The sequence below is a fragment of the Egretta garzetta genome, unplaced genomic scaffold (genome assembly GCF_000687185.1).
Source record: "Egretta garzetta isolate BGI_Z169 unplaced genomic scaffold, ASM68718v1 scaffold15, whole genome shotgun sequence".
In the NCBI taxonomy this organism is placed as follows: domain Eukaryota; kingdom Metazoa; phylum Chordata; class Aves; order Pelecaniformes; family Ardeidae; genus Egretta; species Egretta garzetta.
The window spans coordinates 1,524,700-1,545,541 of NW_009259798.1; the positions used below are offsets into that span (position 1 = coordinate 1,524,700).

The 20,842-nt window shown below is 40.5% G+C and overlaps 1 protein-coding gene across 1 annotated transcript in view; it reads left to right on the plus strand.

Annotated features, from left to right (window-relative positions):
- TAF1B (TATA-box binding protein associated factor, RNA polymerase I subunit B) overlaps positions 1-20,842 on the plus strand; it is a 120,327-nt gene that overhangs the window by 61,038 nt on the left and 38,447 nt on the right. Inside the window, exons 2-7 of the mRNA XM_035895330.1 lie at positions 10,171-10,269; positions 10,760-10,847; positions 12,680-12,777; positions 13,071-13,166; positions 13,784-13,916; positions 17,265-17,421. Of these exons, the coding sequence (XP_035751223.1) occupies positions 10,171-10,269; positions 10,760-10,847; positions 12,680-12,777; positions 13,071-13,166; positions 13,784-13,916; positions 17,265-17,421 (671 nt within the window). The remainder of the gene's footprint in view (positions 1-10,170; positions 10,270-10,759; positions 10,848-12,679; positions 12,778-13,070; positions 13,167-13,783; positions 13,917-17,264; positions 17,422-20,842) is intronic.

Genomic DNA, 20,842 nt, shown 5'->3' on the forward strand with positions numbered 1-20,842 from the left:
TGCTGAATTCCCATACCTGAGAGGTTAACCAAGCTATGTCTCCACAAGGACTGAGAGTAAGCGTGGCCTCTGGTATGCAGGCCAGCACTATCACAAGGGGCGTGCCATTGCCTAATGGTGCATGCTTTCACGGGGAAGTGGAAATGATTGAAATGTGTATGAGCTACAGGAAAACATTTTGACAACCTGAAGTGTATGCAATTTTCAACTTCTTAGCCTAGGAATTATTTCCTTGTGGATTTTAAAAAATATTTCACACAAAAGTTTTTCTGAAGGTTTTCCTCAATATTTCCATTTTTCAGCATCAGAAAAAGGGGGAAAACATTCCCCTGCCACCATCACCCAATTTATTTTTTTCAAACCTTCACATATCTGCTTCTGCCTTATCTCTCCTTTCCCCACTTGCCTGCCTCTTGAGACAGAAATGCTGATCAGATGGGGTTTCCCTTCCGGACTGAACTTCTTCCATTTAAGAGACCAGCTCCAGAGCCAGCAAAATGCTATTGAGTTACAGGGAAAAAAACAACCAACCAACAAATGTTGGCAAGACCGCAAAATACAGAGTGTGTCTGTGGGAGGAATATATTCTCAGGCTGGGGAAATACTGGATTTTCACAGCATTGAAGCAGCTAATCTGGAGGAGGATGGAATTTTTTCCCTAGCACTCCCTAGTACAAATAAACACCGCTGAGAAAACAAACTTGTTTAGGTGAGAGAGGGTTGAATTAAACAGCGGTATCCATTTGTGGTCACCTAAAGCTGCTTCTGTGCAGATCACTTATCTTTGTTTACTGCTCTAAATTGCCTAAATGGTGTGAGCAATTCTGGGGATGGGTGTATGCTGTTTATGCCTTTGTTTGGGTTTGCTTGCCCTTGTCATATGGACAGGGATAAGATGAAAATAAGATTCCTGGTCTGACTTTCATATCTCCTTTTTCTTCCTTTCTGACGATTGTGAAGGATACTTAGCGTACCTTAGAATTTTTAAATCAGTAAATTATCCCTTCCCTATCTTGGGTATACTCTTGAAGTAGCACGTAGTGTCTCATGTGCATGGCTAAGAAAAAGAAATGGAAGAAAGATTGTGAAGGCATCAGTAATTTGGGCACGTGGCCTTTTTACCACACATCATATTCATGTAAGAAAGCAAGCATCTGTTTGGCTACCATCAGAAAAAAGCCCCAAATCCCTACTCCGTGAGGCCACATGATTTCACACGCTACCTCCAGAGTGTGATCAGACCACTCAGCGAAGGTGACTTTATCACAGAGGTATGTGCCAGATTTTCCTCGGGCGAGGGTGGGATTCCCAGAGCACTCCATGTGTCAGGGATTTGCATCCCACCTTCCCTGTTCCGGAGTCTCTTCCGAGGAGAGCTCATCTGAAGAGGAAGGCAGCAGGGACAAGGAAAGAGAATTACTAATTTTTTAAACCTCTATAGATGATGTGAAAAGTTTTCTGTGTGCAGATTGACCCAAGAAGTGGGGGCTGTCAGAAAATTAATTTCTTATAAGTTCTTCATGTGCCAGGAATAGAAAAGAAGGTATCGATAAATAAATAACTAAGACACGTCAGGGAAAGAAATCCCTGATGCAATAGTAAGCTATCACTCCAGAATTACGTGCTGCAGGATTATGTGCTGATCTGACTAAGAGAACTCGTGGTGTACAGATCTACAGATCCATCTGCAAGTGGTGACAGCGATACTTCTATTTCCCAAGGGTGAGCTAAGGCTAAACACATTCTTCTGTGATAATTGCTACAGTATGCATACATACACCTACCCCAAGTCAGTGTCCAAGAGGGCATGATCAAAGATCCACTGAAATGACTGAAAAATTTTCCAGTGTCTTTAATGGGCTTTGGATGGAATACTTTAACGAACCACCAGACAGTTTTGTTTAAAACCAGGAAAGCAACTAGCGCCGGAACACAATGAGTACTTTTAATGGTGTTAAAAGGCCCCAGAAGGACAATTTTCAATCATAATTAAATTGCTGTCCTCAAGTAGAGACTACATTTCTTAAAAACTAAAAAGTCTTAAGAGGAAACGCATCAATAAGCTGAAAAAAGCATGACTCATCCCTAGCTTTCCTCTTCTCATCCTCATTGCACAAAAGCTCTTAAAAATTGGTTTCAGCATTTTTCTCCTGATTATAATGCTCGGTCCCTTTGTCACTGCTAAATGCATCCTCTTAAACCAAAAATTTGCTACAACAATACTGATAAAACAGGGCTGCAATTCAATTTGCTATACTCAAAGAGGTCCTCATGGGGTCTCAGGTACCTCTCAGTCCTGGCCAGAGCCTTTCCACACTTTTGATGTCCCCACTGTATAACTGATACCTGAACCAAAGACGTGAGCGGTCTTCAGCATTGCAGACGCAAAGCTTTCCTCTGTGACTCTTCTGTGTGTCTACAGAAATAAGTTGTTTTAAGGATATTTATGTAGGGGTAAGGCAAAAAGGAACCATCATGGCTCTGTTCCCTTGTCATTATGGTCTATTTAGTAACACCACTGCCACAAACGCCCCAGTGCACAGGGGAGCTCAAGAACAGCACTGAACCTTGCCAAGGCACAATATAGTCACGCCAGCGTGAAGCTACCTAGGTCCCATGGCATGCTGCAACTTACAGGCTTAATCAAGCTTTGAATAGGGATGGTGACGTTTGCTTTCTTCGGAAAGAAAAGACAGAAAAATGTTGAGAAAAGGAGGGCAAAAGTCACTGGGGAAATGAGATTGTAAGTCAAAGCAAAGCTATGTCTCTATTTTACTGTATTTTCATTTTTATTATTATACTAGCAATCACAACTACTTTTTATAGCCCCTCCTTTAAAAAACAGTTTATGAACTGCAAGGGGTCCTAGAAATTTAATTGCAATTTTTTTTAATGTTGTAGTTAGACCGGAAAATATATGTTCTAAACTCTCCTTTTAAACTCCACAATCCTGCATAAGTATATGCAATAAAAACTATCATAAAAGCTGTGTATTGGGAGTGGGGAATAGAAATTGAGAAAGGGAAAAAATTCTTTATTTTAAAGGTGTATTAAATATCATTCTTATTTTAATTTTCTTTGCAGAACATTGACTTTGCCGGGACCATGTCTAGTTTAGAATAGCATTTATCAAACATCCTTTGTAACCTTGAAGATGCATGTCGGTTTTGAAGAGTACGGCATCCTGGTTAGGGTGATCCTACTGGTTCTTCTGGATTCTCCTGAATGCTGCTGCACTCTCCTTTTGACAGAGACAACTTGGGAAGTGCAGACTTGAGTCCAAAGCTTGGGAATGTACTGAAAATAAGGGTTTGCATTCTGTTTATTTCTTCTACATTTGGCTTTCCTTCACCTCTAATGTGGAATCATTGTTTTGGAACAAACACTGGAAACCTGCTCCCAGTGCTCTATGGATCCATGCATGATGGCCTCTTGGAAGCATGATGGAATGAAGTATGATAGGAAAAAGTGCAGGGTTTTTTGAGATTTCCATGTTTTGAAACCAGAATAGAAGTTGTCAGTTCCTTACCATAGCCTTGTTGTGTCTTTTTCTGAATTTTCTCCTACTACCACATGTCATCTTATATGTGGTTACATTTAAATTACTGGGGGAAAAATTAAACCCGTCTGAAGCAACTATTAGGGATACCGATAGATATCTCCTGTTTACCAAAACAATGTTTGAACAAAAGGGGAAACTAAACTCTATTAAGCATAAAGGATATGTTGGGCTTGTTTGTTAAGACTTGACCTAAAGTGAATGACTTGCTGTTTGCCTTGTAGCGTGCTTCGGGATATTAATGACTGTTTGGCTAACAAGGATTTTGAAAGTGGTTATCTTTTCTGAAATTGAATTTAGCTTAGAGCTCTGCTAGTGCGTAACTAATTAAAAAAGCTTCTGGAGCTGAAACTTAGCTCACTAGAAGATGGGTAAAAGCATGTAGGACTGCTCAGCGTTCAAGTCCTGTTCTGGACTTGGTTGTGTCATGATTCAATAACCAGACGGATTACCAGCCATTTACCTCAGCAAGGGCTTCTCTAGCACCTGGAGAATGACTCCAGCATCACAGTCCCTTCTTTTTTGTGCGAGCTTCTTTATAAGGTCTACCACTTAGAGAGGCTTTTAAAATTTGTGCTTATACAAAATACATTTTTAAGACATCATCTAATGACAATATGTGCTGAAGATAAAGTTGCTGCTGCATTAAGGTACTGAAAAATATCAAACACCTCTCCTCTTGTTTTAGTAAGACCATGTGCTGGTATCCACATACTGGTAGTGACAAGCAGCTCGAGAGTTCATCATGATTAATGATGGGAGAGAAAAAGGTAAAAGAATCATTTTATAGCCCCTATTGCAACCTCAGAACCAAGACTACTCTTTACTTCTACACAGGAACAATGACCAGTGAATATTTCTGGTTACGGCTTATGTCCATCAGCGATCCCATCTTTGCTATTTCTTTAGTTATGGAGCATGGGCCAGTATTTGGGCTCTGGCAATCCTAATTCTTGATGTTAATGAATGACTGCAGGAGAAAATAAGCCTGCGACAGAAATCTACACATAATGATTCCAAAACATATCAGCACTTTTGAGGACTTAAGTAATTATATGGTGAAAAATGCCCTGTGAACACCACCAGCCGCCCGCTGTCCCCCCCCCCCCCCCCGCCGGGCCAGGGTGGGACACATTAAGTGATTCTGCTGCTTTCTGCATTTTTCCACCACTTTTACATTCCTGCCTGCCACTGCCCACAAGTATGTTTCTTTGCTGCCCAGTTTTAATCAGCAGAGGAGCTGTGTACTGTGCGCTCACTGAAAATGCACAGACATGTGCATGTTTACCAGATTAATAACCACCAGGATCCTGCTGGATCTGAATTCCTAGCAACGAGTAGCTGCTCCCAGCAGTATTATTTGGAGCCCCTTCATGAATCCCAGCTCCACAAGGTGGCTCTCGATTCCTTTAAAAATACCACTGTGTTTGTGGATTAAACACATCCGAGGATGATCTTGAGAACACTCTTCAGGGCTCTATGGACACACAGAGCTATAGTGGAACCCAAGATCCCCTTCGGTATGCTGTGTATTTTTCTTTCAGTAAAGCTGGGAACTAGATAAAGTCTGACGCTATTGAAGTATTACAATTTGAAGGAATGTTTCGCATTAGCTGCTCAATAACATCTGAAAAAGGAGAAAATAAAAGCATTACATGTGCCTGAGATGTGAAACGGGACATTCAAACACCCACTGCCTGCTCTGTTCCTTTGTGGCTGCTGAGATCACCTTCTCTCCTAGAAGTGTCCTTCCCCTACTCTGTATCTCTGTAGGATCAGGTTAACATAGTCACCAGGCACTGAGGGGTGCAACCTCTGCTAGTATGGACACAGAGACAGCAGCTTGGTGATCATCTGGAAAGAGATCCTGCCTTTGAAGGAGAGGACCCACAACAAGGTCTGTACTTGACTCCAGCCAGGACTTCAGCATCCCCAGGCAGACCTCCCAAATCACTTCGCTGCTGACCACATGTTAGCACGGCTTCAGATCACATGAGGAAGCTGACCTCGAAGAATTTTACCTCCTAGAGCAGCTCATCTGAATGTGAGGTCCTCTCTTGTGGTCTGTATCTCCAAACACCCCTGGTTAGACAATCGCAGATGATCGCCAGCTCCCTGTGGCATGGAGAGGCACGCGTGAAACTGGAGTGAGACTGTGGCACCGCAATGTACCCCCGCGAAACAGGCTGGGCTGCAGCATATGTGCAAAGCCGAAGCTGATGGTGTGAACCTCATACCCAGCGTGTAAGACGGGCTAAGTCTGCCCTCCCTCCTGGGTGCAGCCGTGCTGCTTTGGGTAGTCAAAAATTCAGCTTCGGGCTGCTCATGCTCTAAGAACAGCTGAGTAAACTTTGGGAAAAAAAGTTACTTGCTTTATGGTGTTTTGGATGTTTGAGGTCATATTTTCAGGGTTTCCACAGCAGGGCTAGAAATGTATTTAAAAAATAAAATTTGAGAGCTGAAGCTGTATCATAAACACTATTGCAAGGCAGTGCCGGGTGTGCCTGAGCTGTAACGTTAAATTCATTCTTCTTGTCGCTTCCTTCAAAGCTCCTCTGAGCTCTGCCCCTCCCTGGTTATCCTCCCCTGCCGAGCTTGCTGCAACCCCTACGCTTTGCTGCTGTTCCCACCTTTGTCCCTTCTCCTGCCGGCTTCTTGCACAACTGCCTCTCCGCACCTTTGCCTCCACCGCGCTGCTGCTTGGGACAGCTTTTTCCCTTGACCCCTTCTATAGAGATCAGTTAGAGTGAAGCCATTTGCTTCTTGTTTTCCTAATTCCCCTTTTGTTTTCTGTCTGTTTTTAAACATGAGTTCTTCCATGGAGAGATGGTGCAGAAATCAGATTGTGGATGCTAATAACTGTGTATGTTTTCCATAAACTTGAATCTGGTAGATCTGCCCTGTGTTGATCTGCACAATCTTTAGAGCGGTTGAGGCTGCCTTTCTGATGGAACTCTCTGTAGTAGGTGTCTGACAATGGGTAAAGACTCTGGGGAGAATCTCTGCTGCAGAAGTTCGTATCCTGGAGACAGCACAATTTCATGAGCATTATCCCAAGGGATAGGCCAAGGGACATATCTTTCAGTCCAATATGCAGTTTTTACATTTTCACATGTAGAAAGTCTGCAGTCAAGGGCCAGAAATGTGATTATCAGCAATGGAACCCCCTTCATTAAAAATTCAAATCAATGGAAACAACAGGACATATTATTTATCTAAGCCTTGAATCAATCTGACTACTATGCTTAATGATCTTAATTAGAGAAGTGAGCCAAAGCAGGAAGACAGTCTGTCTCCTGGCTTTGAAATTATCATACCCCTATCAGTATGCTTGGGTAACTTGTAATTAGGGACAAAGGTTACACATAATTTTATATGCTGAAAAACCGGTTTCATACATGTCATTTCAAAAATTATTTAAGAAATAGATATAAGACTTGCTACCCCTATTATGCTTTGATTTTTTGCTACTAGATTACTAGTCTGCACTAATTAGTTGATGGTCTTGAGAAACACCGATAGAAGCTTTGCATTTATAGAGAGCTTGGATACTAGTAAGTAACTAGTAACATCAGTATTAGTCTTTGTACAACTTCCCTTCTGAAGTTTGGTAGCGTTTCATGTCTCTCTTTCACCCGCATAGAAAATGGAGAGTAAGGGCTTGCCTGTTCAAAAACTTCCCTGGCACGTTACACCGCTATGCCCAGAATTACACCAGTATAGTTCCCCGTGCAGTCACCCCCACTTTTCTTCTTGTCATGCTTATCTTCAACCGCTGCCATTGAATATGAAGCGTTCTGGGTTTGACAAATTGGCAGAGCCCTGCGATCACGCTTCAACATTTTTTTTTTGACCAGCTGTAATTAGAAGACAGAAGTCCTAACTCCGAGGTCCTGCCTCATCAAAGCAGTCATTTCCATGTTTAATTGAAATAAGTTCTTCAATTTAGTTAAATCCCGTGGGCAGGCCCACTGCCCGTTCGCAGTGTCCAGTCCTGCTCTCAGCAGGAGCAACGCCTTATCTTCTGAACCGGAACACAACTCTTCCTGTTTCACCACAGGTACAGCTACCCTCATTCTTTTTCAAGCTAGTATTTCATCTTAGAAACTCATTACAAAAAGATCAAACTCTTCCCGTCACACGAAGTGGCTCTGCTTTCCCAGAACAGTATTTCCACAAACAAAAAATATGGAAATTAAAATCACAAGTAGGATCTGTTTCATCCAAGTACTAGCTACATTTCTGTGAGGTTGACAATCGCCTTTTTAACATGTCAGGAATTACATGCGCAATTCTCTTTAATGGGTGTTACAAATGTTCATCCCACACTGGAAAAAAGATCACAGTTGGTATGAGTAATAACTTTTTTTCTTGAACATGAACAGTTCCCCTCTAGCTCTGTACATATCCTCCAACATCAATGTAACCACAGCTGTCAAGGCAGCCTCACCTCTTTCTATGTATATTTTAGCTTTAATTTTTTCCCATGCTTTCACTTAGTGGACTTTTTTTTTTTTTTAAGGGGCCTAAACCTGTTCTCCAATTTTGTGGGCAAATTCATTGCAATAACAGATCTCAGTGTTTAGACATCTTTAAACATTATTATTAGCGTGCAAGAAATTAGAGACTTACATCAAGATCTGGAGGTTTGGGGTTTTTTTTTAATTGAAAGCGAACTTCAAATCATAGTTTCCCTCATTCTAGGATCTCCAAGCACTTTACATAGTTAAATGAGTCCTTGTGGCCTCCTTTTGTACAGGCAGTAGCAGTCTCCCAACAGCTTCAGTACAGCCTCAGGGGTGAAGTGCCCATGTCCCCTCAGCAAAGTTCACAGCGTCCCCTCTGAAGTGAAGTGCTCAGTGTCCCCTCAGAGGTGAAGGGCACATGTCCCCTCAAGAAGTGCTCAGTGTCCCCTCAGAGGTGAATCATAGAATCATAGAATGTTTTGGGTTGGAAGGGACCCCTAGAGGTCACCTAGTCCAACCCCCCTGCAGTGAGCAGGGACATCGCTAACTAGATCAGGTTGCTCAGAGCCCCGTCCAACCTGGCCTTGAATGTTTCCAGGGATGGGGCCTCCACTACCTCTCTGGACAACCCCTTCCAGTGTTTTACTACCCTCATTGTAAAGAATTTCTTCCTTCTATCCAGTCTAAACCTACCCTGTTTTAGTTTAAAGCCATTACCCCTTGTCCTGTCACCCACGTCCCCTTGGTGAAGTTCATAGTGTCCCCTCAGAGGTGAAGCGCCCATGTCCCCTCAGTGAAGTGCTCAGTGTCCCCTCAGAGGTGAAGCGCCCATGTCCCCTCAGTGAAGTGCTCAGTGTCCCCTCAGCGGGGACGCGCCCATGTCCCCTCAGTGAAGTGCTCAGTGTCCCCTCAGCGGGGACGCGCCCATGTCCCCTCAGAGGGGACGGGAGTGTCCCCTCAGAGCTGAAGCGCCCATGTCCCCTCAGTGAAGTGCTCAGTGTCCCCTCAGAGGTGAAGCGCCCATGTCCCCTCAGTGAAGTGCTCAGTGTCCCCTCAGAGGTGAAGCGCCCATGTCCCCTCAGTGAAGTGCTCAGTGTCCCCTCAGAGGTGAAGCGCCCATGTCCCCTCAGTGAAGTGCTCAGTGTCCCCTCAGAGGTGAAGCGCCCATGTCCCCTCAGTGAAGTGCTCAGTGTCCCCTCAGAGGTGAAGCGCCCATGTCCCCTCAGTGAAGTGCTCAGTGTCCCCTCAGAGGTGAAGCGCCCATGTCCCCTCAGTGAAGTGCTCAGTGTCCCCTCAGAGGTGAAGCGCCCATGTCCCCTCAGTGAAGTGCTCAGTGTCCCCTCAGAGGTGAAGCGCCCATGTCCCCTCAGTGAAGTGCTCAGTGTCCCCTCAGAGGTGAAGCGCCCATGTCCCCTCAGTGAAGTGCTCAGTGTCCCCTCAGAGGTGAAGCGCCCATGTCCCCTCAGTGAAGTGCTCAGTGTCCCCTCAGAGGTGAAGCGCCCATGTCCCCTCAGTGAAGTGCTCAGTGTCCCCTCAGAGGTGAAGCGCCCATGTCCCCTCAGTGAAGTGCTCAGTGTCCTGCCGCCGGCCGCCCGCCCGGGCCCGAAGGGAGCTGCCTGTCCCCACCACGCTCGTGTGGGGTGCTTCGGAAAAACATTTTTTGTTCCAATCTGTTGTTTTGCCTCTTTTCTCCTCCTCCTCCGGTTTCTCCGGGAAGTCGTCCTTTCTCCCGGCTCGTCTCTTCACCGGCTTGTGCAGGCTTTCTTCCACTGCATGTGTTTCTGCAGAGTGCTAGAAATTTATTTTTACTTTCATTTCCCACCCTCTACTTTTTGTCTCCGCTTACATTTCTGGCGCGTGATTTTCTTCAAGCCACGTCATGTGTGCTAGGTGTGGGTTATTGTTACTCCCCTTGTACTCATGTTTACATACACAAGAGCTGATGCTTCCCAGCTAAAATTATTTGTTCGCAGTTATCTCTGACTGATAGCAAACGCTATGATTATTTGTTATCAACCAGAGCTAACATAAAGGGCATAAATATTCTCCTCTGTGAACAATCCCAGAAGCTGTGCAGTAGCCTAGTAATAGTGCCATTTGTTTTACTTGAATGCATGTAAAACTATTTATTTTTTTTCCTTTTAGAGAGATTTTAACGAGCGCTGTGCCCAATGTTCAGAAGTGAACTGGGGTGTCACTGATGGAGGCAGATTTTATTGCAGATCTTGCCACAATGTTATTGAGGTAAAAAGCTACTGGCCTTGGAAGAAGTTTATTTTGATTGTTTCTTGGTTTTATATTAAAATGTTAGACTTCCTCCTGGGCATTAGGAGTTGCAGGCAGTACCATGATTCTTCCTTCTTCATGCTTTACTTGATGCTGTTTAGAACTAGTGTTCCTTGAAATCACAAAATTTAAAATGAGCCAGTTTAAGATGCTGTGTTGCTGTAGCTGTAGTGTCAGCACGGTGCCTAGGTGCCTTAGAGTCATTGCTGGGTATTGCTGCACTTTAGTACAGCACCAGTGTACAGAAACCCTGAAGCACGTCGCCTGTATGTCCAGGATAGTAATCCTCTATTTTCGCGATAATTTCTGAATGAAAAGTTCAGAGTGTTCCGTCTCCCTTTAGCTTAGGAAATTTGAACAAGTTCCTCCCTTATGTTTTATGATGGGACAATCTATGCAAGTTAGGCCTGGCTTATTTTTCTTGTTAAGACGTATTCCTGTTTTACAGAGAACTAGAGAAGTTGTAAACACTGATTTTATTTCAAATGCAAGAGTCCAGACAATCTCCAAAGGTGTAAGAAAGCAGGAAAAATCTGGTATGTATGAGTTTCCCTCTGTATTTTGCATAAGAATGGCTGTTCAGCCAGGGTTCACCTGGCCCATTATGTCTTTGACAGTAGCCAAAATCAGATAACTAAGAAAGACTGTGAGAATGGGAACAAAATACACCCCCCAAATGCTGTCAGTACCTTAAAAGGTCACCTTTGGCAACTTCCTGAGCCACAGGTGACCTCTGTGAGCCTCGTGGTGGTTTTTTTTTTGCATTGAACAGAACTATTGCCACTTTGATTTGTGGAAGCCCATACTCGCTGGAGATACTGGTGGCATGCATTCAGATGTGGTGATCCCTTTGTTCCTTTCTTGTGATGGCTATCACAAAACCAGAAAAGTTGTCTGTCTTTGTAAGTGAGATGTGACGGTGGTCCAGCTCTTAGAACGTCAGTCTGGCTTGCGTTACAGGTACTTGGCCCTGTAATCTACACACAAACCCACATGGAAGAGATTTCAGGCAGTTCCAATAGCTAAACCAATATTACATCTTTCATCCAGAGTCACTTCTCTGCTATTAATTTCATGATTCAGAAGAATAGTAGTCATCACATATGATGATACATGCTGCAAGGGTGTTATGGTAAGGCTGCTGCTGGAGCTTATGTATGTATACTGTGATTGCTGGATAGGTGTTTTACTGTTGTGGCCACTTTCAAAAATTACCATACTAAATGAAGCATGGAGTTATCTTTGTCTCTGATATGCTGACCTACCTTCGCTCTACTGTGGTGGCAGTGGATTACTACATTCCTTTGAAAAGAACAGTTGTGGGGACTTGAAGGGGAGGATTGAAAAGGGGAACAACCGTAACACCTCCACTTGTCTTTGTCCTATTTGCTCCTGAAGTCTGAGCTGTGTACCACTTCACGCTTCCGTTAGGAAGGTCGTTAACCATCCCCCAGGCTTCTTAAAGAAAGAAATCCTTAGCTTCATAAAGACTCTTCTGTGAGGGCAGTTACATTATACTATGGTAGCTTATTTTCTTGTGTTTGTAGGAGTAAGCTGTATCTGTGGTTAACAGTTAAAGCCAACATCATTAAAGCAGGGCAGAAGCTTTGGGCAGGTAACTTCTAAGATGGTGAGATGCGAGGTGTGACTGGAAGGAAAAATAATGAAGAAGAGGTGTGGAGGGAATGAAAAGAAAGTGAGAAATGCAGAGTAAATCTCTAAGACCAAAAGCCTGTAGAAAAAGAATTGTAAATACAGAGATGTAAGGGCAAAAAGTAAATGTAACGCAATGTGAGGGAATAATTAATAGATTGGAGAAGGCCTATTCCTTATGAAATTCATGTTTTGCTGAGATTTACTAGAAGCTCTGAATATCTGAGAAAGTTTCTTTCATTTAAATGTGTATGATTCTGTGGGAGAGAATGGTGAATAACATAGCGATATTGGGGTTTTTTTGCCTGACTCAGGACCGTAATGCGTTCCAGTTTTCTGTGCCAGGGATGGGAAAGAAATGATCGTATTTCATTTCTTAATGACAGGTTCCCAGTTATTTAAAACTGGTCACTTAACAACTCTCCACTCGATTGCCACACTAGGAATTGTAGTGAAATACATTACTCTTGGGAAATGTGTGAAGAACAGTGCTTGTTCAGTAGCTTTTCTTTTTTGATTAAGGCTGTGGAATTTAATGGAGTATAGCTGGTCTATGCCCTAGGATCTGAAATTGTTTAATGGAGAGACATGTCTCTGTCCTGATACCAAGAGAACATAACATTAAGTGGAAATAAGTGTGCATAAGGTTAAAAAAAAAACCCAAAACAGTACAAACAAAGCCATACTTTTTTTTTTTTTATTATTTTTTACTTAGATGGAGGCTGTGAATGGTACGTTTGTGAAGGCTTTCAGCTTGTGCTAAAGAAACAAGCTGAAGCTTTGGAAGCACTAGGAGTATGTCCACAAATGAAGGTATGTAGGTGTCAGTGTGAGTTCGGTACGCTGTGAGTATGTAATAGGGGGTGTTATGCAAAAAGATTGTAATTTTTAAAGTGAATTGAACAACTCCCTGTTTAAAAACATTAAGTATATGAAAACAAACTAAGTTTCTCTGGTAATTTTAAAGTATAGTTTATAAATTGCAGTTAATAAAATTAGAGCTGGAACATTATTCAGATTCCTGAGTTAGAAATTACACCCTGTTCTCTCAGCAATTAATGATCTTGTAAACTTTGCACTAATCACTGTCCATTTGTATTTATCAGGATGAAATTCTGTGCAATTTTTGGAGACGTTATCTTCAGAAGAGCAAGCAGGCATATTGCAACAGACCAGCTGGGGAAACTGTCAAAGCATTATCAGTAAGTGAAAAGCTCAAATCCCACAAGATGTTTGGTATCTTTTAAAAAACAACAGCAGAAACCTTCTTTGTTCAAGCTACATATCTAGCTTGTATTAATGTCACTTCAGCATGAAAGATGTCTTCTAAACAGGGTTCCACATGCCCATTTTTTTGTTTAGGTTTTTTTCCTCGTCTTGAGAGACAAATACTTCTCTGTGTATGGAAAATTACTTGTTTAAAAATATGGCTTTGTCTTGGCGTGGATAGTCAGTAGATAGAGTAGAAATTACAACAGAAAATGCATTATCAACTACCATTCTTTCCTGCCTGCTCTCTTGAAGTTACTTATTTCATCAAGCTTTGATTCTATGTATTGCCAACTTTCTGATCATTGTAGCAGATTGAAATGTAATGTAATCACCATAAATCTGTTTATCTTGAGAAATCCTTTCAAAATACTTTTTTTGCAGGGTTTCTTTATGTCCTGGTGATTCATAGAGAAAGTAAAAATGTGAACGGTTTGGGTTTAAACTTAATGTACTGTTGATCTTGCATCCGTCATGCTTTATTTGGTTTCTTCAGATCGAAACAGTAACAAACAGTAGATAATACAATGACTTATTTACAAAAAAACAGGTATGCGATAGCAGTACTGATGTGGACAGCGAACCAGAGAGACCCAGCCTTCTTCACTTGCTGTCGCTCTCTGAAAGTGAGGGGGATCTACCGACTGACTGCAGCTTTGCCTCATCAACCAGCCATGTCTCGGGTAGGAGCAATGAACTGAACTATCTGGAAACCATTTTTGTATAGTTTTTTTAATATAAGTAAATAAATATATATAAAGTGTATTAATGTACAATGAATTGCAGGAACTGGTTGGAAAGTGTAAAGTTTTCAGTTCTGTTTGCCACTAGAGTGCTTTATATTCTACAAGGAATAGAAGAATTTCCTCCCCAAACCCCACCCAAAGGGATGAAAGTTGAACAGGACCTGGAAATACAATGGGAAATGCAGGAGGAATTTCTATTTTATAACAAGTTTGCTCCATGCCTCCTGATTGGAGTGGGGAAAAACTGCTGTTATATCTGCAAAGGTAGATGTTCACAAACACAGCAGCTTTAAATAATAAACACTTGTTTAGCTAATAGCAGAGCTGGCAGTTGTGACTTTGATGTTAAAAAAACATGAGTTTGTTCTTTTGGGGTGTGTGTGTGGTTTTTTTCTACCCCATAGATATATTTAGCTTTCTATTTTTTTTTCCTTACAGTATTTTTGGTACTTCTGAATCTTGTCTCTGTATTCTTTTTAACCTTTCTGTTCACAATATTAGGTTGAAAATATTTACAGAATGCTAAGAATTTTAATGAAAACGTTATAGAAAACTGGAGTGTTTGGTGCTACTGGGCAAGTGTAATGCCAGGCAGTGCTGCAATGTCTGATATCGGAAATACATTTCAAGGCACATTTGAGAGCCTTTCCTTGCATTTTAAACTTCTGATAGTTTTTCTTTTTTGCTTTATTCTTTGCTTGCCTGTTCCTTCTTTGTCTGTGTCAGGGTTTCTTTTTCCCCTGTTATGTACTGTCCTCTTTATGTCCCGTTTCTGTTCTTCTGTGATACTGTCTGCCCTCAGAATAATGCAATCTTGTTCTTTCATGTTTTTCTCTTTATTTTATAAAGTCCAGAAATAGTAATAGAACGAGAATCCTGATCTGCAGCAATTAAAAAAATAAATAAAGTATTTTTTAAAAATCCAAACAGGGGAAGAAGGTGCAAAAATGGTGACACAAATTTTTGTGAATATAATGCGAGTACCTTTCATCCTTATATATTAAAATGACAAAATTTTCAGGTGAAGAGTCACTGCATGTTTGTACATGTAGCAGATCTTGGGTGTTACACAAATATATATTACATGAAGAGGAAAGAATTGAGGGAAAGAATTCTAGTGAAAATATTCTATTGAATTTTCTTCACCTTTTTGATGTCTAGAGGAACTCCTGTCTTCCTTGATATTTGTGCCTTTTATAGTTCTGTTTCTTAGAGTTTTAGAACAGCTAGATAGTCTTAAGATAGGCCATAATTTAACGTGTCCTTGGTCTGTTGTTTTAGAAATTGAATTCAGCCTTAAGTGGTCATAGTGGTTTCACTAAAAGCACTTGAAATGGATTAAGAATTCAGTGACAATGAAAGTACATTTTGGTGAAATCAAAAAAGCATAGGAATTGCTTCGTATATTGAAATTTAAGACTAGTAATACTAGATGTGTTCTAGTCGATTATAAATTGTTGTGAAGATTCATAGGTTTCCTTTTCTGTGCCATTTTTACTGAGCTCTTATTGCTACAGGCTGGAAACCTCAACACCCCTTTTTTTCCTAAAAGGCTTGTCCAATGGGCAAGCATTTTTAATTTTTTTGTATTATTTTTCTGTAGGGATAATAGCAAATTCCACTGAGTATAGCACTGAGATATTGTTAGAGAAGCCTATTAAACTCTTAAATTATTATATGCGTGTAGCTGTGTGTTGTCATGCCTTGCATAATCTGAAAGAAATAAAAGGAAATTGTGCACCATCATTAAGGCCACAAATATAATGAGGATTATTTTAAATTGAGTTGAATGTGAAATTAATAATGGAGCTTCAGTCACAAAGCTGCCTTTAAGCACAAGTATCCATGTAAAAGGTGAAACTGTTGACTAAAACGGTTAACTGATGTTCCTGTTCTTGTTCTCCGATGCACCTATGCAGGATAGACCTCGTAGGATGCTCCCATCTAGACCTTGTCTTAGTCTGTACAAGGGGTATGTTCGAGCCAGCTCTTTTAATCTGTTGCTGTGTCCCAGGGGCTGTTGGATGCTGTTTTAGGAGCCGGTAGGTGGCATCAAAGACCAGTTCTGGCTCAGGAACACACTGTTTGCAGTGTCTGTCTTCATATTGTGTGTTAGTGGGCGCTGGACCTCTACTGCTGACCGCTGTCACCTTAGAGGCTTGGCTATCAGCTGCCAGCATAACTGTGGAGCTGCCAAGCTCTCTGAAGTTCTAAACTGTTTTTTGCAGGCTGCTTGCCATGGTCCTGCAGCTCCCAGCGGGTGAGCTGTGGCTCCAGCCCTCACTGTTCCTGTCTGAACAGGTGAACAGTCTGTGGGGAAACACAGTGAGAAAATCTCTATGGAATCGATGCTGGTGTTTTGTGCTGGTGTGATTTAAATACAAAACATTTTCATTTGTTCTAGCTAGGTCATGATGCAGGGCAGAGAAGCTTTTTTTTTCTTCCTTCTTCCCTGAACTCCCAGCTTTCGCTGCTGAAAAGGTTCCTAACTCATAAGTCACTCCCCTAAATTAAATTTCTCATTGCTGCTTCTCTTGGTTTTCAGTGATTCATCTCAGTAAGGAAGTAAGGAGGTTTGGTTGTATGTTATTGCTTGGGTTTTTCCCCCCACCTTCTTTACCATTTGCTATACTTTTGTTCTAAAGGTGTTTTCTTGTTCACTGAATGTAGATCCCTTTTTTAAAAGAATTCTTAACATTTCCACAGTTAGAGAACCTATGGCAGATGGATCCATACCTTAACCTCAGTAAAATTTCTGCAGTGTAAATAGTGTGTGCTGAAGTTTAAAACTCTGGTTTAATCCCCAACTCCAAGGCATTGATTTAAGCACATCGAATTTTCCCTTTTTTCCCCACTGTTCCCTCACCTCTCAAATGGCAAATAGTATTTCCAGCTCATAAGTACCGTTAGTTATATGTTGTATAAGAGTTAATGTCAGTCTAGAACTCCGGGTTTAAGTGTAGTTCCCAACAAAAGGTCTGTTTTGATGGGTACCAGAGTGAGTTTTGTCTCTTTATTTGATCCAGTGTCTTAGTTCAGTGAAATAGCAGTTTACAAAACAGGTTGTCATCTCATATCCTGGTAGATTAATAAATCAGAGTTAAGCTGTTTAGTAGAAAAGTACACAAACTACCAAACTGCTCAAAGTAATGATTTCAAAATGTTACTTGTTACTGAACAAGGGTTCTTGTATGTTCCTTTATTTTGTTTTCAGTATACCATAGATTGTGTGTACATCATGCAAATGACTTCTTTTTTCTTTTCTGTTTTTAACATAAACCCAAGAAAGCACCTCTGTGTGCTCTGGATCAGTAGATGGTAGCTTGTATTTAATGAAGAACCAAAAGGAGAAACTGAGGATGACAATGCCAATGACCCTTTCATTTTGTTACATGGCGTTACTCTGGTTGAGAGAACCAATGACGTTATCTGATCTCTTAAGGTATGAATAGTCTAGTGAAATATTTGTTCTTTCTGTAAATAAGACAATTTTTAAAAAATTGTATCTGTACTATTGCCCTCTTACTAATTTGCTCAGTAATAGTGAGAAGCTATCTGTATTTAGTTGTCATATCTTTTCTTTCACGTAATAATTTGTGCTGCTGCTTTTGGAGAACATTTTCCTCTGTTGCTTGCAATGAATCTCAAAGACCCGAATGGGAGAAGATTTTGGAGCTAAAGGAAGTTTTTTACCCTTCAAAATCTCTTAAGATTCTCTGGAGGTGTGTATGGTCACACTTTTGCTATTTTTACTGTCGTCAGCATGCCAGAATTAAATGAGTAAACATTCTCCAGGACTTACATCAGTGTCATCATACAAACAGTACCAGCAGTATATAGTGATCTGAAAGGTAGCTAAGTAGCTTCACGCAATGGTGTTGGGCACAGAAATTAATATAGGAAGTCCTTTTTTGACTTCATACCATTATATCTGTAGAGTTCAGAAGAGTATAGCTTTTAATATGGTAGAAATAAAATGTTCTAATAATAGGGTTTGATGCTAAATGGAGATCGTCAGACTATTGCTGGCAATGCAGTTCTCTTCTCCCCCCTACAATAAGGCTATGACCACATTCCTTATTTACTTATGGAATGAAAAATAGTTCAACTTTTCTTGTTAGCAATAAATATTTTAAATCGGCCCCAAATAATTCAGGAATTCTTAGATTTTCCTTGGAAGACCATTTGTATACTGATACTACTTTTTAACTACTGTTGAAATACAGGGTATTTTTAAAAAGATGGGGAAAAAATGTTACTTTGCCAAAATTTAAGGAACGGAAAGACTCAAGTAATTGTACGTTGGTAATTCAAATTGCAAACTCGGACAAAATAAAGGAAAAACTGATTCAAAATTAAGTTGATATGGTAGATTTTCAGTTCTTTATTTTTTTATTTTTCAAATATATGACCTGTGAGGTAAAAGGAAAGGCAATGAGTACATCATCCCCCGCCTGTGGTGCATATAACTAGTATTGCTGCTGAAAGTGTCATGAATGCAAGGGAAGTTTACCCCAGCACCTGATCTTCCATCATGGCTTCTCACCCTCTTGGAGTGCCAACTTCCACCATCAGTTTTCTAGCTTTGTACAAGCTTTCTGAGAAGGATGGGTATTGAAGAACGCTCTTTTGCAAGTATTTTTAAAAAAGGGGAGGTTTGTATGTCTTGAAGTATGGTAGTTAATACTAGCAAATTTATTTCTACGCAAAACAGTGTTTAACCCTTTGATTTAACTTTAGGGGGTGGCTGTTGCTTTCATCGATCAGAATTGCACAAACCATGGCATATTTGCATAACTGGATATGCTGCTGTTGCATAAAAGGTGATTGTAAAGTGTTCAGCAAAATGCTACAGTATTCAGAATTCAATACAGAAGTACTTGCTGAGTGGATTAAGAAATAGTTGAGCTCAAAAGTAGTTTTCAGTAACAAGATTTATTACTGACTAGTATCTTCCTAAGGAAATCCTGTAGGAATCGGAACTACTGTAGTGTACTCTGTATTTTTGTCAATGATTAGGAAATAAATATTTAAATCCTGTCTGATAATATTTGTGTATGGTAAAAATCTAAGTAGTAAATTACAGTTACTGGGACGGAGCAAATGGTTCACAGTAAAGAATTTTTGCTTAGCCTCAAACAGCCAAAATCCTGTTTGGAGAGAAACATGAATAATTAAATATGAGTTCTTGGGTTACTGTATCTTGAAGCTGCTTCTGAAGAGCATGTGGGGTCGTACGAGGCAAATAACTCCTCACAAGTTCCTGTCTTAGTATGACAGTGTGGTTTACAAAAAACAAACTGTCAAAGTCAACTGTTAAGAGGTAAGGTAGATTGTGTTGTTTGCATATTGATGGTATAGTGTTGTATTTGGTACTTTAAAAATTGGGGACTGCAGAAGAGATCCATGAAAATGATTGAGAACCTGGAGAACTTCCTTTGTACTGAGATCCTTAAGAGCTGAGCATATTTAGAGGAAACATGAAAACAGCAAAAAAAGCTGGAAAAGGAGAGGAAAAAAAAATCAACTACCAAATATAGCACAGAAAGGCATAATCAGAAACTAATAACTGGAAATTGAAATAAGGTGATTTGAATGAGAAGGTATCATTAGATACCATTTGTGGGTTTAATACTTTTAACGGTGGGTAAATCAAAATGATTCAGTGACTTTAAATGCACTGAACATATGAACTGAATTAGATGCAGAAAGTGATGTTTAAAAGAATGTCATTTGTATTGCAAAGTTTTACAATGATACGATAGTTATATAAGACCATAATTACATTATCATGCTTCCCTCCCTACCCTTAAGGTCTCTGCCTTTCACAAGTTTGATGAAGAAGGGGAAAGAATTTTAAATTGTGTGAACTACCATAAAACTCTTGTTTTCTAACTTCTGAATATTTAAGTTTAAAAAAAACAGACAATGTTAACATTTTTGCATGCATTAAGATACAGAGATCAAAATAGCGACAGACCAGAGATGAAAACTATGCAGAGAAAACATTAAATATTCAGCGTTATCCTTTAAATCTTTATAGGCAAATTGTTTTATTTAAACCACCTGAATTACAGTTGTGCTTAAAGTTCTGCCTGTTTTTTTCCTCAGTTTGGTTTTCTCCCTGCCCTGAAGTCAGCTGACTACCGCTCCTCCCTTGTGATACATGCTTAGGCACCATGGCAGGGCAATCTGCCAGCTTTTAAAGGATTTACAACACCAAAAATATACTCCTCCTTGCTACTTGACACACTTAGCAGAAAAACACAACAATTACCTCCTCTCATAGGGACATCTTGGTTTAAAAATAACATTTTTATCAACCTTTTACTCAAGTCTATGCAATGCCTTAAATCCTTTTCCATTGTGAATACTCTCATAATAGTCCATGCGCTGTATATTATTTATCTAAATAATAAAATTGTTGGCTTGTGGAAAAAGTTTCAAGATGCTAGACTTCAAGATTCTGAGAACTAATGCCTTTCAAATGAGGTTAAACCTAGCTGTGCTGGCAAGACTAAACTTGTCATCAGTTTGTGGCATTACTGTGTGGCTTTAACAGATGCATCATTTCCTCGTAGTGTGCAGAGGACCTAGGATTTTTTTCATACTTGGACCTTATTAATGTATGCTGCTGCTGTAATTAAAGAACATGGACTGTGCACTGTATCTGCCAGTCAAGTTTTCAATCACTTCACTGATAGAGCATAGTCTTACAAGTATTTTGATCATCTGTCTGTTAAATGAAAGGTTTGGAAGAACAGCAGAAGAAACTGTTCTGAAGTGCTAGTCCAAATTTGGGCTTTTGGAGTAAGTGTTAAAAACCTGAATCGTCAGCAACATTGTGTTCGTAACAGGGCATT